The sequence below is a fragment of the Pleuronectes platessa genome, chromosome 5, assembly GCF_947347685.1.
Source record: "Pleuronectes platessa chromosome 5, fPlePla1.1, whole genome shotgun sequence".
Classification (NCBI taxonomy): domain Eukaryota; kingdom Metazoa; phylum Chordata; class Actinopteri; order Pleuronectiformes; family Pleuronectidae; genus Pleuronectes; species Pleuronectes platessa.
In genome coordinates, this window is record NC_070630.1 from 9,405,800 (window position 1) to 9,418,587 (window position 12,788).

A 12,788-nucleotide genomic window follows, 5' to 3' on the forward strand; every position below is an offset into this window, starting at 1 on the left:
GGCCTGCGTTTTTGTTTGTTAGATGCACAATTAGTCACTGACAAAAGTAGAGTTGAAAATTACTTTATTTCTTTTTAAAGCATTACTGTCAACAATGTTCTTGTCCCAGGGAATTAACAAATATATAATTCAAGAAAAAAAACTTTATTTCAATGTAATAATATACAACCATGTTAGTCATTTTAATAAACACATCTTTATTGTTTTAGTTTAATCTGATAATCTCGTTGGGATTAAAAAACACAGAGGATCAGATTATTTCACAGATTTATCTCAAGAGTTAATTTTGTCACTTTGTGTGGCCTCGACTCATGATTGCTTTCTTTGTGTTCCGCTCTGGTCTCAATAGGATGATGTAACATTTGGGTCCGAACAGCGCCACCAAGAGGCCAAAACTAGAGGCCAGGATGGCAAATACCTCCACTGCATCTGCGTATTTGCCTGGTGAGTTGATGTAAGCAGGGACGAAGGCTACCCACACTGCGCAGAAGATCAACATGCTGAAAGTGATGAGTTTGGCCTCGTTGAAGTTGTCGGGGAGATTCCTCGCCAGAAAAGCTAACAGGAAGCTGAGCACAGCCAGTAATCCAATGTAGCCAAGCAACACTGCGAAGCCGATCGTGGAGCCAACTACACACTCATACACTATCTTGTCATTGTGATACTGGGTGTTTTTATAAGGAGCTGGTGAAGCAGACACAAGCCAGGCAGTGCAGATCGCTGCTTGAACAGAAGTAAGAACCAAAACTGTCCCTCTCTGCTGCACAGAGCCAAACCACTTCAGATTGGCTCCCCCTCCTGGCTTGGAGGCCTTGAACACCGCCATCACCACCATGGTTTTAACCAGGATACACGATACACAAAGCACAAAGCTGATGCCAAACGCTGCATGTCTCAGCTGGCACGTCCATTCTCTGGGTCGTCCGATGAACAGCAAAGAGCAAAGGAAACATAACTTCAGTGAAACCAAGAGCAGGAAGCTGAGTTCTGAATTGTTTGCACGCACCATGGGGGTGCTGCGGTGATGGATGAAGATGCCCAGGACGACAACCGAGAAAATCGTGCCCAGCAGGGAGGCGGTGGTCAGGCAGATACCCAGAGGCTCATGGTAGGAGAGGAACTCTGTTTTCTTTGGAAAACAGTGGTCACGCTGGGGGCTGGACCAGAAATCCTCTGGACAGCTGCTGCACTCCATGGAGTCTATAGAAAAAAAAAAAAAAAAAAAATTGGCTCTAGCCCCTTCCTCCACCCTTAAAGCAGTATAGATGATGCATGGATGGATGGATGGATAATATATGATGGTATTTTATAAAATTGGACTGATACCAGCCTGTTTCATTTGTGAACTCTCCCTCAGAACAAGGGACACAGTCAAAACAGCACACAGGTTCCCCCTTCTTTCTGGCCATGCGGGTTCCTGGAGGACAGCTCTCACTGCAGACTGACCGAGGAGCCTGCAGTCATCATCATAGAAACAGTTATTCTAAACTATTGGATATTAATATCCCATGCCATATTAAACAAGAGCATAAACCACAACAAATATATTTAACCTGTTTGGATTCAAATTTCCAGAAGATCCTGTCGTCATGAAGTGTGAGTTCTTCACCTTTAGTGGCTGATTTCCTAACCTCACCCACAAGGTGAACTTTAGTTCCTCCATCAGGAAGCCACTGCCAGTTCATGATGTCATAGATCGGTAAGGCATCACCGTTTTCATCAAATGACACTTCATCACCAAATGGTGTGGTGAAGTTGACCTTCTCCAAGTAATACATAAGCTACAATGGGGAGCAAACAGAAGATCAACAGATTATCATGGAGAACATGTTACTTTCTCGATTGATCACAAGCTTTCAGAATTTCATACAAACTACATAAAAATGTATCATCCGTAAATGTACAATATATATATACTTACATTTTTTAGCTTTAATTACCTGTGTCAAAGAGGTTATGTTTTTACCCCTGTCCATTGGTTTGTTGGTATGTTTCTAAGACAGATTACATAGAAACTAGGGGAGAGCGGGGAAAGGGCGGACATTTTTTACATTTGCTCCCCTCTAGGCGAGCTAAAATGATATATCAGTAAAATGTATACATTTCCCATTAATTCAGGATGTTTTCTAGCAATGGAAATGAACAGAATGTCTTCAGGACAAAGGGCAGTGAAAATATGATTGTTTTAAAAAAAGTGGTCTTGTGTCTCACTTTACCCCGGCTACGGGTATCTAGTGATATCTAGTGTGTACAATTTGGTACATCTTGGTTTGGGCTCTACTGAGTTCCATGCTTCGACCAATGAAGTTGATGTTGTGTATTTTGTCTTGAGACAGGAGATTTTTTCTTTTACTAAAAGAAAATACAGAGTAAATGCTACCAGACCTCGTCATATCACAGTTTATAATATTAAAGTGTCAAACATGGGGGATCAGTTTAACAAAGGGTTAATTGTAAACTTCACACCTGCCATGGCTGCAGGCTTTGCACAGCAGCACAGCTGTGGCTGCTGAACGGTCCTCCCCCTGGCTCACAGCGCAGCAAGTCATCGAGCGCGTACGCCAGAGCATACACTGCCTTGTAGATATTGTACTCAGGCCGGAGGTTAGAGACATCTAGAAACTCTGTCTCCACATTCTCTATGTCTTCATCCCCAGTGCACAACGCTCCTGCTGCTTCCATCCAAGCAGCCGGAGCTGGAGGAAATCTACACTGAAATGTGTGTTCCCAAAACTGTCTCACCTGAAATGCATTTAGAGGCTGAAATCAATTTCATCATTATATAATGATCTGCCTGTAAGATTATAATCTCACCATGCTATTTCCATTGTTAGTGTTGTCTTCTCTGTCAGGACGGATGTGTAACAGAAAGTCCCTGAGTCCTGGTATTTCTCCCCGACGGATGGCGATGCCCAGTGTTCCGCCCAGGTACGGCATGAGGTCAGGGGACTGCAGCACAGCAGCTGATGTCCAGGCTTCACTGGCCATCCACTGCAGGCCTGTCACATTCTGCCTCACCACCTGTGCATTACATTATACTGAATATATTTTTTTCAGACTTATGTACAACAGCTTTAATTTACTTTGTGGCACAGAACAATTATAAAATATAGAACATACAAAACTCAGACCAGTGTAATACACCTAGTAAGAGACAAATGCACAATTTAAAATGAGGTTGACTCTCAAATCTTAAGTCGCCACAAGAGTTAAATAAGTAAATACCTCTTTCATTAACTGTATAATGTGGATCTGCTGTGCAAACACGATGACCACACGAGCTGTGGACTTCTTCATCACCTCCACAATCCTCCCTAGTTCGACTGGGTCGTCACCCCAGGGTAAGATCTCTGTGTAGGCCAGACAACCTCCACCAGACGCAGCCAAGTCAGGCTGAAAAGATCTGGAAACGTGGAGTCCGTAGTCATCATCACTGACCAGCAGGCCTGCCCACGTCCAGCCAAAATGTTGAAGTATCTGAATCATGGCACGCACCTAAGTGAACAGAGGGAGGGATGAGTGCAAAGATTCAGGTCTTCAGTTAATTCTTCTTATGGTGCTCATTCATTTAAATCCAGTATTGTGTCTGAGGCAAAATCCAGGGGTCATCTTTGATGTGCAAACAATTTCCTGTGAGCCATAATTTGAATTTGTTATCTGTAGATAGAGTTTCACCTGAAAAGCATCACTTGGTATTGTTCTGAAGAAGGACGGGAATCTTTGACGGTCACTCAGGCAGGAACACGTTGCAAAATAACTCACCTGTTAAAAAACAGCAACATATGGTATCCATACAGCAATTGCTTCTCATACAGGTCAGCAGAACTAATTTAATAATTCATTAACATCAAAAGCAAAGCTAAGATTGAAAAGAAACTTACAATGGGCAGTTTGAATAAACCTATCACATCAGAAGCGGCGATAGAAAACGTTGAGAAGGGATCACCCACAATCCCCAGGACTGGAGGTGGCCCCACACATGCCTCCTGAAGCAGAGAGTCCTCCTTTCGACCGTTGGCCAGAGACAACGCGGCACTGAATCCAATCACCAGCGTGGCACAGTTATCGTACAGACTGTATCCCAGAGTCACATTAGGCAGCAGGTCAGCGCTTCTGTTGATCTCTTCGATAGCAAAGGCCATGGTCATGGCATGTCTGAAGCCTGGAGGGTCAAAGCTAACACATAAACAGACACAATTAACCAGTTGTGAAGTTATATATGTTGATATGATACAACTGTTGAATTCTGCAGGAGTGTGAGACTTGCCCCTGGCAGCTGAGCTGAGTCGGCTCTGAGGTGAACGTCAGCTCAGGGAACACGGAGGTGTAGTGGACTTCAAACAACCCACCCAGAATCACATCACCAGGCTTGTGCATCCCATTGAGATAAAACTGCCTCCTAATCTTACAGGATGAGGAGTGAGAGGACGACTCAGATGAGAAAAGGGAGGAAGGGAACATAATCAACAATGAGAAGCTGTGAAAGGAGAAAAATGTGTCTAGAAATGGCCCCATTACTGCCATCCGTCCCTCCAACCCCATCTCTGATCTTAATGCAGGAGTGCTTGATTTTATATGCAGGGGGATTTCCTTATAGTTCCATCCCGCCCATCAGGTATGGGGCAGACATTTGGGGGAGGGAAAGCTCATATCAAATTTATACACATGATTTCATAATTCAGGCACTTTGATTTTAATTATTTTGCTTTTGTGAAGGTGGATCTTGGTCATCTTGAGTTTCTGTCTCTCCATCACCATGAACTATCTTGAATGGAAAGATCAATAAATCGTTATTCTGTATATAACAAAAGTATGAATGAGATTAAAGACAAGAACAAGGCAACGGCATCAAGTGCTACTCATGAAATTGAGACGGTAACATGTCAGGTTGAAGTGAACTTTTGGTGTATATACTTTTTTGAATGGGGATTTGTTCTCCCTCACTATAATAAACCTCCTTGTAGAGAGGAATTGGTGACCCATCATTTAAAAGTACAACTCTACAGTCTGTTGAATTAGTAAAAGCTGAAGTAAACAATTGCACATTTACTAGTGTTTCGGTTGAACTCATGTTTTAAGGGTGGTTTCCTTTAAAATACTAAATGACTTAATAATTCAAATTAAATATAATTAGCACCTTCCATCTCTTTGTGATTTGGTTGAGCCTTCGTAGATCTCTGCATTTTATTAAAAAAAAACACTGTTTGTATGACTGTGGGCTGTTATTGCCCCTATTTATTCATTTATTTTTAATTATTGTTTGAATCACTGTGTTTTGAGTTGCATGTATCATACTATATTTTAATTTAGTTTTTTTTTGTTTTGGGTATTAGTTATAATTATGAGGTTGCTTAGTTACCTCCACCGAGGAGGTTATGTTTTCGCCCTTGTCCATTTGTCTGTTTTTTAGCAGCTTATATGAACAGATTTTAACAAAGCCTTGTGGAATGATGGGACATGAGCCAAGAAAAGGACACATTCAATTTAGTTGTGGATCAGGTCAAAGTGGCGATTCAGGTTTTTTTCTACACACCTAATCTAACAATGTGAGATTAAGTGTTTTGGGGAAATTTTCCAGGGAACAATTCATGGCTCTCAACCGAAAACAAATCTGGCATATTCAGATGACTGATATCCATGAGTGTGTGAAATGTTTGGCCTTGTTTGTTTTAAATGGTAATTTAACAAGAGTAGAAGAGAAACAGAGGGACTCAGGATGGTTATAAAGTACATAAGGCTAAGGAACTGAAAAATACACAGCAAGGACATCCTCTCGGTGATGTACAGTAAAATTACGTACAGTAGGAGGGAATCTTTAGTCTGAAAAGCTATATAAGCAGTGATTACACACTTATTGCCCACATGCACACACTTAGGGGATGATGGGGATCTCAGCTCTCTTTGTTTGCCTCATGTGGGCTCTGGGTTTGTTTGAACTGAACTCTGCTCTTGGTTTGAACCGGGCTGGGATAAAGTGTAAGCTGCAGGGTACGGCTCATCCACCTGCCTTCTCAATGGACGGGGACTATGTGGTTGGGGGGGTTTTCTCCATTCACTACTACATGCACAAAGTGAGGTATAACTACACAACGATGCCTGAGCCTCTGAGGTGCACTGGGAGGTATGTATAAAAGTGAGAAGTGGGGAATAAAAGGATGTTGGGCTGTGTTGGGACATGAATGTTTTAACTTGTATATTGTGCTTAAAATCTTGAAGTTTTACTTTTTTCTCATGTTAAGTTACATGTGTTATATAAAAAATGTGAACAATGTTGCTATTGGAGAATAGATTATGATTTGTGATTCTTAAATGAAAACAGTTTTTTTTTACATTTATTAATATTTCACAGAAGAATGGATTAACGCTGGGAAATTAGTTGAATATTGACCTGCATTACATTTTTTGAGAATTTGGGACTGGTATATCTATAAATTGTAGTTACTATTATTATTTATATCAGTATATATTAGTAATAGTATTTGTAGTAGTAATAATATTTTTGAACTATTCTTATTATGAAGTTATATATGATAAATTATGATTTTCTTGTTTTTAATTTGGGTTCTGTGTTGAGCACTTAGTAACAGCAACTTATTATTATAATTATTATTAGTTGTTGTAGTAGTAGCTGTAGTAGTATTAATAATATATATCATATGTATGTATAAATAATATTTTCATTAGTAGTGGTATTATTAGTACAATTACTATGCCTCAGGTTTTTCCGTTAATATGATTAGGCTATGATGATAATTATGAGTATTATTATAACTATTAGTAGTAGTAGTAGCACTCCTGTTGGTATTATTATTATTATTTTTAGGCCTGTGATTTTCCCTAAAAACATGTAATCCCATCCTTTGTAAACAACAACATGCTCACATACATGTGTGCATGTGCAGCATCGAGTCCCGCGAAATTCGCTACTCACGGGCCATGATCTACGCCATTGAGGAGATCAACAACAGTTCGAACCTGCTGCCGGGCGTCAAACTCGGTTACCACATCCATGACTCGTGTGCCTCGGTGCTGATGGCGGCGCGTCTGGCCTTACAGCTCGCTAACGGCCAGGACCCGGAGTTCGGCCTCGGCAATGACCACAACTGCTCCCAGTCCGGAATGGTGATGGCCATCGTTGGCGAGACCGGCTCCACACCATCCATCAGCATGTCGCGCGTCCTCGGGCCCTTTAACATCCCTCAAGTAAATCTATTTGTGTTTCTGTACAGTTCATTCATTATAAACCAGTGCTATTCACAGTTGTTTTTGAGATGAAGAATACCACTGTGTTGCTCCAGGTGAGCCACCTTGCCACGTGCGCCTGCCTCTCCAACAAGAAGCAGTACCCAAGTTTCTTCAGGACGATACCCAGTGACAAGTACCAGGCCGACGCGCTGGCCAAACTGGTCAAATACTTCGGCTGGATGTGGATCGGTGCTGTGCACTCGGATTCGGACTATGGCAACAATGGCATGGCGTCTTTCCTGGAAGCAGCGCAAAGAGAGGGCATCTGCGTGGAGTACTCCGAGTCTTTCTACCGCAACAACCCGCGCAGCAAGATCCAGAGAGTGGCTGAAGTGATCCGCAGGTAAATATATTCAGTCACACAACATTAGAATATAGGAAATGATTTTATTAAGATAGTGCAAATACAAAAAAAATGTAATAAATAATACTGAATAATAACTGACTCTTCATGTTTTTTAGTTTACTGATCTTATAGTCCTGAATAAAAATACTCATTGAGAAACTGTAATTTCAAAAGACTGAATTTCTCATTTTGCTGGTTTAAAAGATCATTATTCATATTAACTGTGTGCATCATGCATTACATCATCTCTCCAGGTCGACAGCCACAGTTATTGTGGCCTTCGCAGCCTCTGGAGAAATGAAGATCCTGTTGGAGGAGCTGTCCCGGGAGCCTTCTCCTCCTCGTCAGTGGTTAGGAAGCGAGGGCTGGGTGACTGACTCACAGCTGTGGAGGTTCTCCTTCTTAGCCGGGGCCATTGGAATTGGCATCCAGCAAGCTGTCATCCCCGGCCTGAGGGACTTCCTGCTGGATCTGCCCCTGACCAAAGTGTCTCCGTCCCCGGTGCTGACTGAGTTCTGGGAGAGTGAATTCGACTGCAGGCTGAACCAGAGTGAGGAAGTTGTGCTGACTTTTTTTTTTTCATAGAAAATAAGTGACACAATCAGTTGTGTTTGTTTGTGGAGCTGCCTGGAAATTAACGTTTATTAATTTATGATTCACGACTTACATCATAGATACATGAACAATCAGGAGATGACTGCACATATGAGATGAAAATATTTGAAATAAGAGAATATTTCAAATAAATAAGGTATAATATGCTAAATGAAAATAAAAGGTAAAAGATAATAATTAAAAAGATATTAAATAAGTGAAAAATAGAAGACAAATAAGATAAATAAACAGAGATGAAACGTAAACTTAAAAATGGAGAACATTAAAAACATAATAAAGTTATTTAAAAGGATACTCACAGTTTTCATGATATTAATAATGTGCAGTGATACCATAACAATAATAATTATAATGATATATAATTATAACGGACCAGCACAATACACTCTGATAATATCATATTCATATTTTTTGTAAATATTATTATAGTACATTTTTCTTATTATCTCATAAATGTAAATGATAATTAGTTAAAAGCCAAGTTTCCTCCTCATTGTGTTTTTTAGGTGGAGCCACAGGAGAGAGTTTATGTGATGGAACTGAAGACATACAGACGCTCCAGATCCCGTACACCGACACGTCTCAGCTCCGCATCACCAACATGGTGTACAAGGCCGTTTATGCAATAGCTCATGCAATTCATAACGCAGTGTGCCAGAAAACTAACTCTACAAGAGAGTGTGACAAACTCACCAGGATAGAGTCCAAACAGGTCAGTCCAAACAAATATGTCACGCAGCAATGTGAAAATGTACTTTACATTATTGACTTCCTGTCTTCTTTCATTTCATCTTCACAGGTTCTTACTGAGCTGAAGAAAGTCAGTTTTTCCCAGAACGGTTATGATGTGTCGTTTGATGCAAACGGAGACCCGGTGGCCACATATGACGTGGTCAACTGGCACAGAAGTGCGAGTGGCAGCATTGAGTTGGTGACAGTGGGGCACTACAATGCGTCGCTGCCGGTCGGACAGGAATTCCACATCAGCAAGAACTTCACATGGATGGAGGGTGGCACACAGGTGAGGAGCCAAAAGGTAATACTTAAATCAGCTGTGTAGCCATAGTGTGATATCTGTGTGAGTTTGTCTGTGTCTGTGTGACAGGTGCCTGCTTCAGTGTGCACGGAGAGCTGCCCTGCAGGAACCCGTAAAGTGCTGCAGACAGGGAAACCCATCTGCTGCTATGACTGTGTACCATGTCCTGAGGGAGAGATAAGCAATGCTACAGGTGAAATAAGAACATGAGGAATGTTCAACACCAGTTGATTCACCCACCGACTTGTAGGTAACATTTGGGACAAAGCAGGTCTGAAGAAGGGCCTCTGCTGGAAGCATATTGTTTTGGGGTTATTTGATGTACGTCCCATTATTGTCAACACATATCTCAAGAATACCTTTAGGGAATCCTTTAACATTTAACACAAACGTTCAATTGGACTTCATGATGTACTGACCTGATTTTTGGAGCCAAAGCTCCAGGTCATTGGTGGCCACATAACCTTGGCCTCATAATAATCTTGTTTTCTTGAACATGATATCTCTGGTCTGGATGTAGGGAATTTCTTTAAAATTGGATCAGTTGTCACTGTTATACTGTTTTTTATAATTTATTTCTTGTTATATTTGGGTGTGACTTTCTTTCAAACCATTATTGTTTTCTTCCAACCCCCACATGCATTTTAACATTTCATTTATGGACAATTCGTATTGTATGATTTTCATTACCTCTGTCCCGCACATAGTGTTCATTATATAAAGTTTACATCAAATATAAGGCTGCTGAATGTGTTTTTCTTCATTTACTTTTTCAGATTCTCCTGATTGCTTCCCCTGCTCTGACGAGTTCTGGCCCAACGCATTGAGAAACACGTGTCTCCCTAAGCCTGTAGAGTTTCTCTCCATCCATGAGGTCCTGGGAATCATCCTGGCTGCGTTCTCCGTTGGCGGCGCGTGTCTCGCCATCATAACAGCAGCCGTATTCTTTCATCACAGGACGTCCCCGATTGTCCGGGCGAACAACTCCGAGCTGAGCTTCCTGCTGCTCTTCTCGCTGACTCTGTGTTTCTTATGTTCACTAACTTTCATGGGAGTGCCCTCCGAGTGGTCCTGCATGCTGCGACACACGGCGTTCGGCATCACCTTCGTCCTTTCCATCTCTTGTGTCCTCGTGAAAACTATAGTGGTGTTAATGGCCTTTAAAGCAACACTTCCAGGTCGTAACATCATGAAATGGTTCGGCCCTCCACAGCAAAGAATGACTGTGGTGTCCTTCACGTTTATTCAAGTTCTAATATGTATCATTTGGTTGGTTGTCAGTCCCCCTTTTCCAATGAAAAACCTGACCACATACAAGGAGAGAATCATCCTGGAGTGTGCGTTAGGTTCAGCCATTGGGTTCTGGGCTGTGCTTGGGTACATAGGCCTGTTGGCCTTCTTTTGCTTTGTGTTAGCCGTCCTAGCTCGGAAGCTACCTGATAATTTTAATGAAGCAAAGCTCATAACGTTCAGCATGTTGATATTCTGTGCCGTCTGGATCACTTTTATTCCAGCTTACGTCAGCTCTCCTGGTAAATTCACTGTGGCTGTGGAGATATTTGCCATCCTGGCCTCCAGCTTTGGATTAATTCTGTGTATATTTGCTCCAAAGTGTTACATCATATTGTTTAAGCCCGAAAACAACACCAAGAAACATTTGATGAACAAGAATGAATCCTAGTACATCTGAGCTCTGGGAATATTTATGATGGTAGCACACAAGTTCTTCACCTAATTTGTGTGAATATTTGCATGCTTTTTCATTTTATGAACGTATTTAAAATCTTCTGTTTTCTAATTTTACAAATAATTTACATTTCGTGCTGGAAATATGAAATAAACTAAGCAAAGTTTTGCAACAAAAAAGTTTTGTCTTCAGTATAAAATATAAAAAAAAATTGCACATCATAGTATATTAGATGTGGTGTAATAAAAATGTAGGGCATCCAGACCATAACAAATTACAAGCCTGCATCAAAGACCTGCGACGACAACATCTCTCTGCCTAATGACCTCAACAGCTTCTTTGCACGGTTCGAACAACAAACAACACAAGCCCACAGAAAAACTCAGAAAGTGTGAAGAGGGCACTCTCCACTATTAATCCCGGAAAGCAACAGGTCCAGACAACATTCCAGGCTGTGTACTGAGGGACTGCGCAGAGGAGCTTAAGGACATCTTCACGGATATCTTCAATACTTCTCTGAGTCAGGCTGCTGTTCCATCACAGTTCAAGACCTCCAACATCATACCTGTGCCAAATAAACCGGCTCCATCCTGCTTCAATGACTATCGCCCTGTGGCACTGACCCCCATCGTTATGATGTGCTTTGAACGGCTAGTCATGTCTCGCATCAAGTCCATCCCCCCCCCCCACCCTGGACCCCTTTCAGTTCGCATATTGGGCCAAATGTTCGACAGAGGACGCAATCTGCTCTGCTCTCCACCCAGCCCTCACCCACCGGTAAAAAACAGGCTCATGTTAGATTGCTTTTCATAGACTTTAGTTCAGCGTTTAACACTATAATTCCACAACAACTCATCTGTAAACTGGACCAGCTGGGGCTCAACACCTCCCTTTGCAATTGGATTCTGGACTTCCTCAGTGAGAGGCCACACGCAGTACGGGTCGGCAAAAACGACTTGAGCAGCATCACACTCAGCACAGGGGCCCCACAAGGCTGTGTGCTCAGTCCCCTGCTCTTCACCCTGCTGACTCATGACTGCACATCAGCCTACAGCACCAATCACATGGTGAAGTTTGCGGACGACACAACTCTTGTGGGTCTCATCACCAAGAACGATGAGACCCACTACAGGAAGGAGGTCAACCTTTTGACCACCTGGTGCAGAAACAACAACCTCCTGCTGAATGTCAGTAAGACAAAGGATATTGTGGTTGACTTCAGGAAAAGCCACACTGAGTACCCACCAGTGGTGCTGCTGTGGAGCGAGTGAGCAGCACCAAATTCCTGGGGGTGCACATCATTGAGGACCTCTCCTGGGATACCAATTCTGCATCACTGGCGAAGAAAGCCCAGCGGCGCCTATACTTCCTCCGCAAACTCAAGAGAGCGAGAGATCCCACACTCATCCTGAACACTTTCTCCCGGGGCTGTGGGGTTTGTGTTTGTTGTTGTGTTGTGTTGCTGTGTCTCCCCCTTCCCTTCTGGTTTCTCCCTGTGTGTTGTGTGTGGCAGGGGGCGTGGCTGTCTCGTGGCTGCAGCAGGACGAGGCACACCTGCTCCCAATCCATCTAATCATCCCCCTCCATAAAAGCCTGGTCTACTCACCACTTCAGATTATTCGGTCTACTATGGTAGCTGTAGCACTGCAGAACTCTCTACCTTCGTGTCCTTTAGATGTACTCTAACCTTTGTGCTTTCCTTCAACCCAGAACCTGCATGTGCCTCACCACCCGGCTCCTCATCCTCTTCTCTGCAAGGATCCCCAAGCCAGCCAGCACCCTGCCGTTCCAGCCTTCATCTACCTCTCCTGCAAATAAACTCTGTTAATTTACCCATCAACAACTCGTCGTGTCTGCTT

The 12,788-nt window shown here is 42.5% G+C and overlaps 2 protein-coding genes across 2 annotated transcripts; one reads left to right on the forward strand and one right to left on the reverse strand.

The window, feature by feature from the left end:
• Positions 1–289: 289 nt before the first annotated feature.
• Positions 290–4,437, reverse strand: LOC128440052 (extracellular calcium-sensing receptor-like). Its single transcript, XM_053422628.1, has 9 exons — positions 4,268–4,437; positions 3,882–4,176; positions 3,676–3,762; positions 3,226–3,495; positions 2,815–3,021; positions 2,467–2,742; positions 1,554–1,781; positions 1,331–1,454; positions 290–1,200 (listed from the first exon to the last, which is right to left on the reverse strand). Exons 1-9 carry the CDS (start codon positions 4,375–4,377, stop codon positions 290–292), a joined length of 2,508 nt encoding a protein of 835 aa, XP_053278603.1. The 5' UTR covers positions 4,378–4,437.
• Positions 4,438–6,014: 1,577 nt separating this feature from the next.
• Positions 6,015–10,923, forward strand: LOC128440051 (extracellular calcium-sensing receptor-like). Its single transcript, XM_053422627.1, has 8 exons — positions 6,015–6,121; positions 6,903–7,203; positions 7,299–7,588; positions 7,846–8,141; positions 8,713–8,918; positions 9,006–9,227; positions 9,312–9,435; positions 10,019–10,923. Exons 1-8 carry the CDS (start codon positions 6,015–6,017, stop codon positions 10,921–10,923), a joined length of 2,451 nt encoding a protein of 816 aa, XP_053278602.1.
• The last annotated feature ends 1,865 nt before the right edge of the window (positions 10,924–12,788 follow it).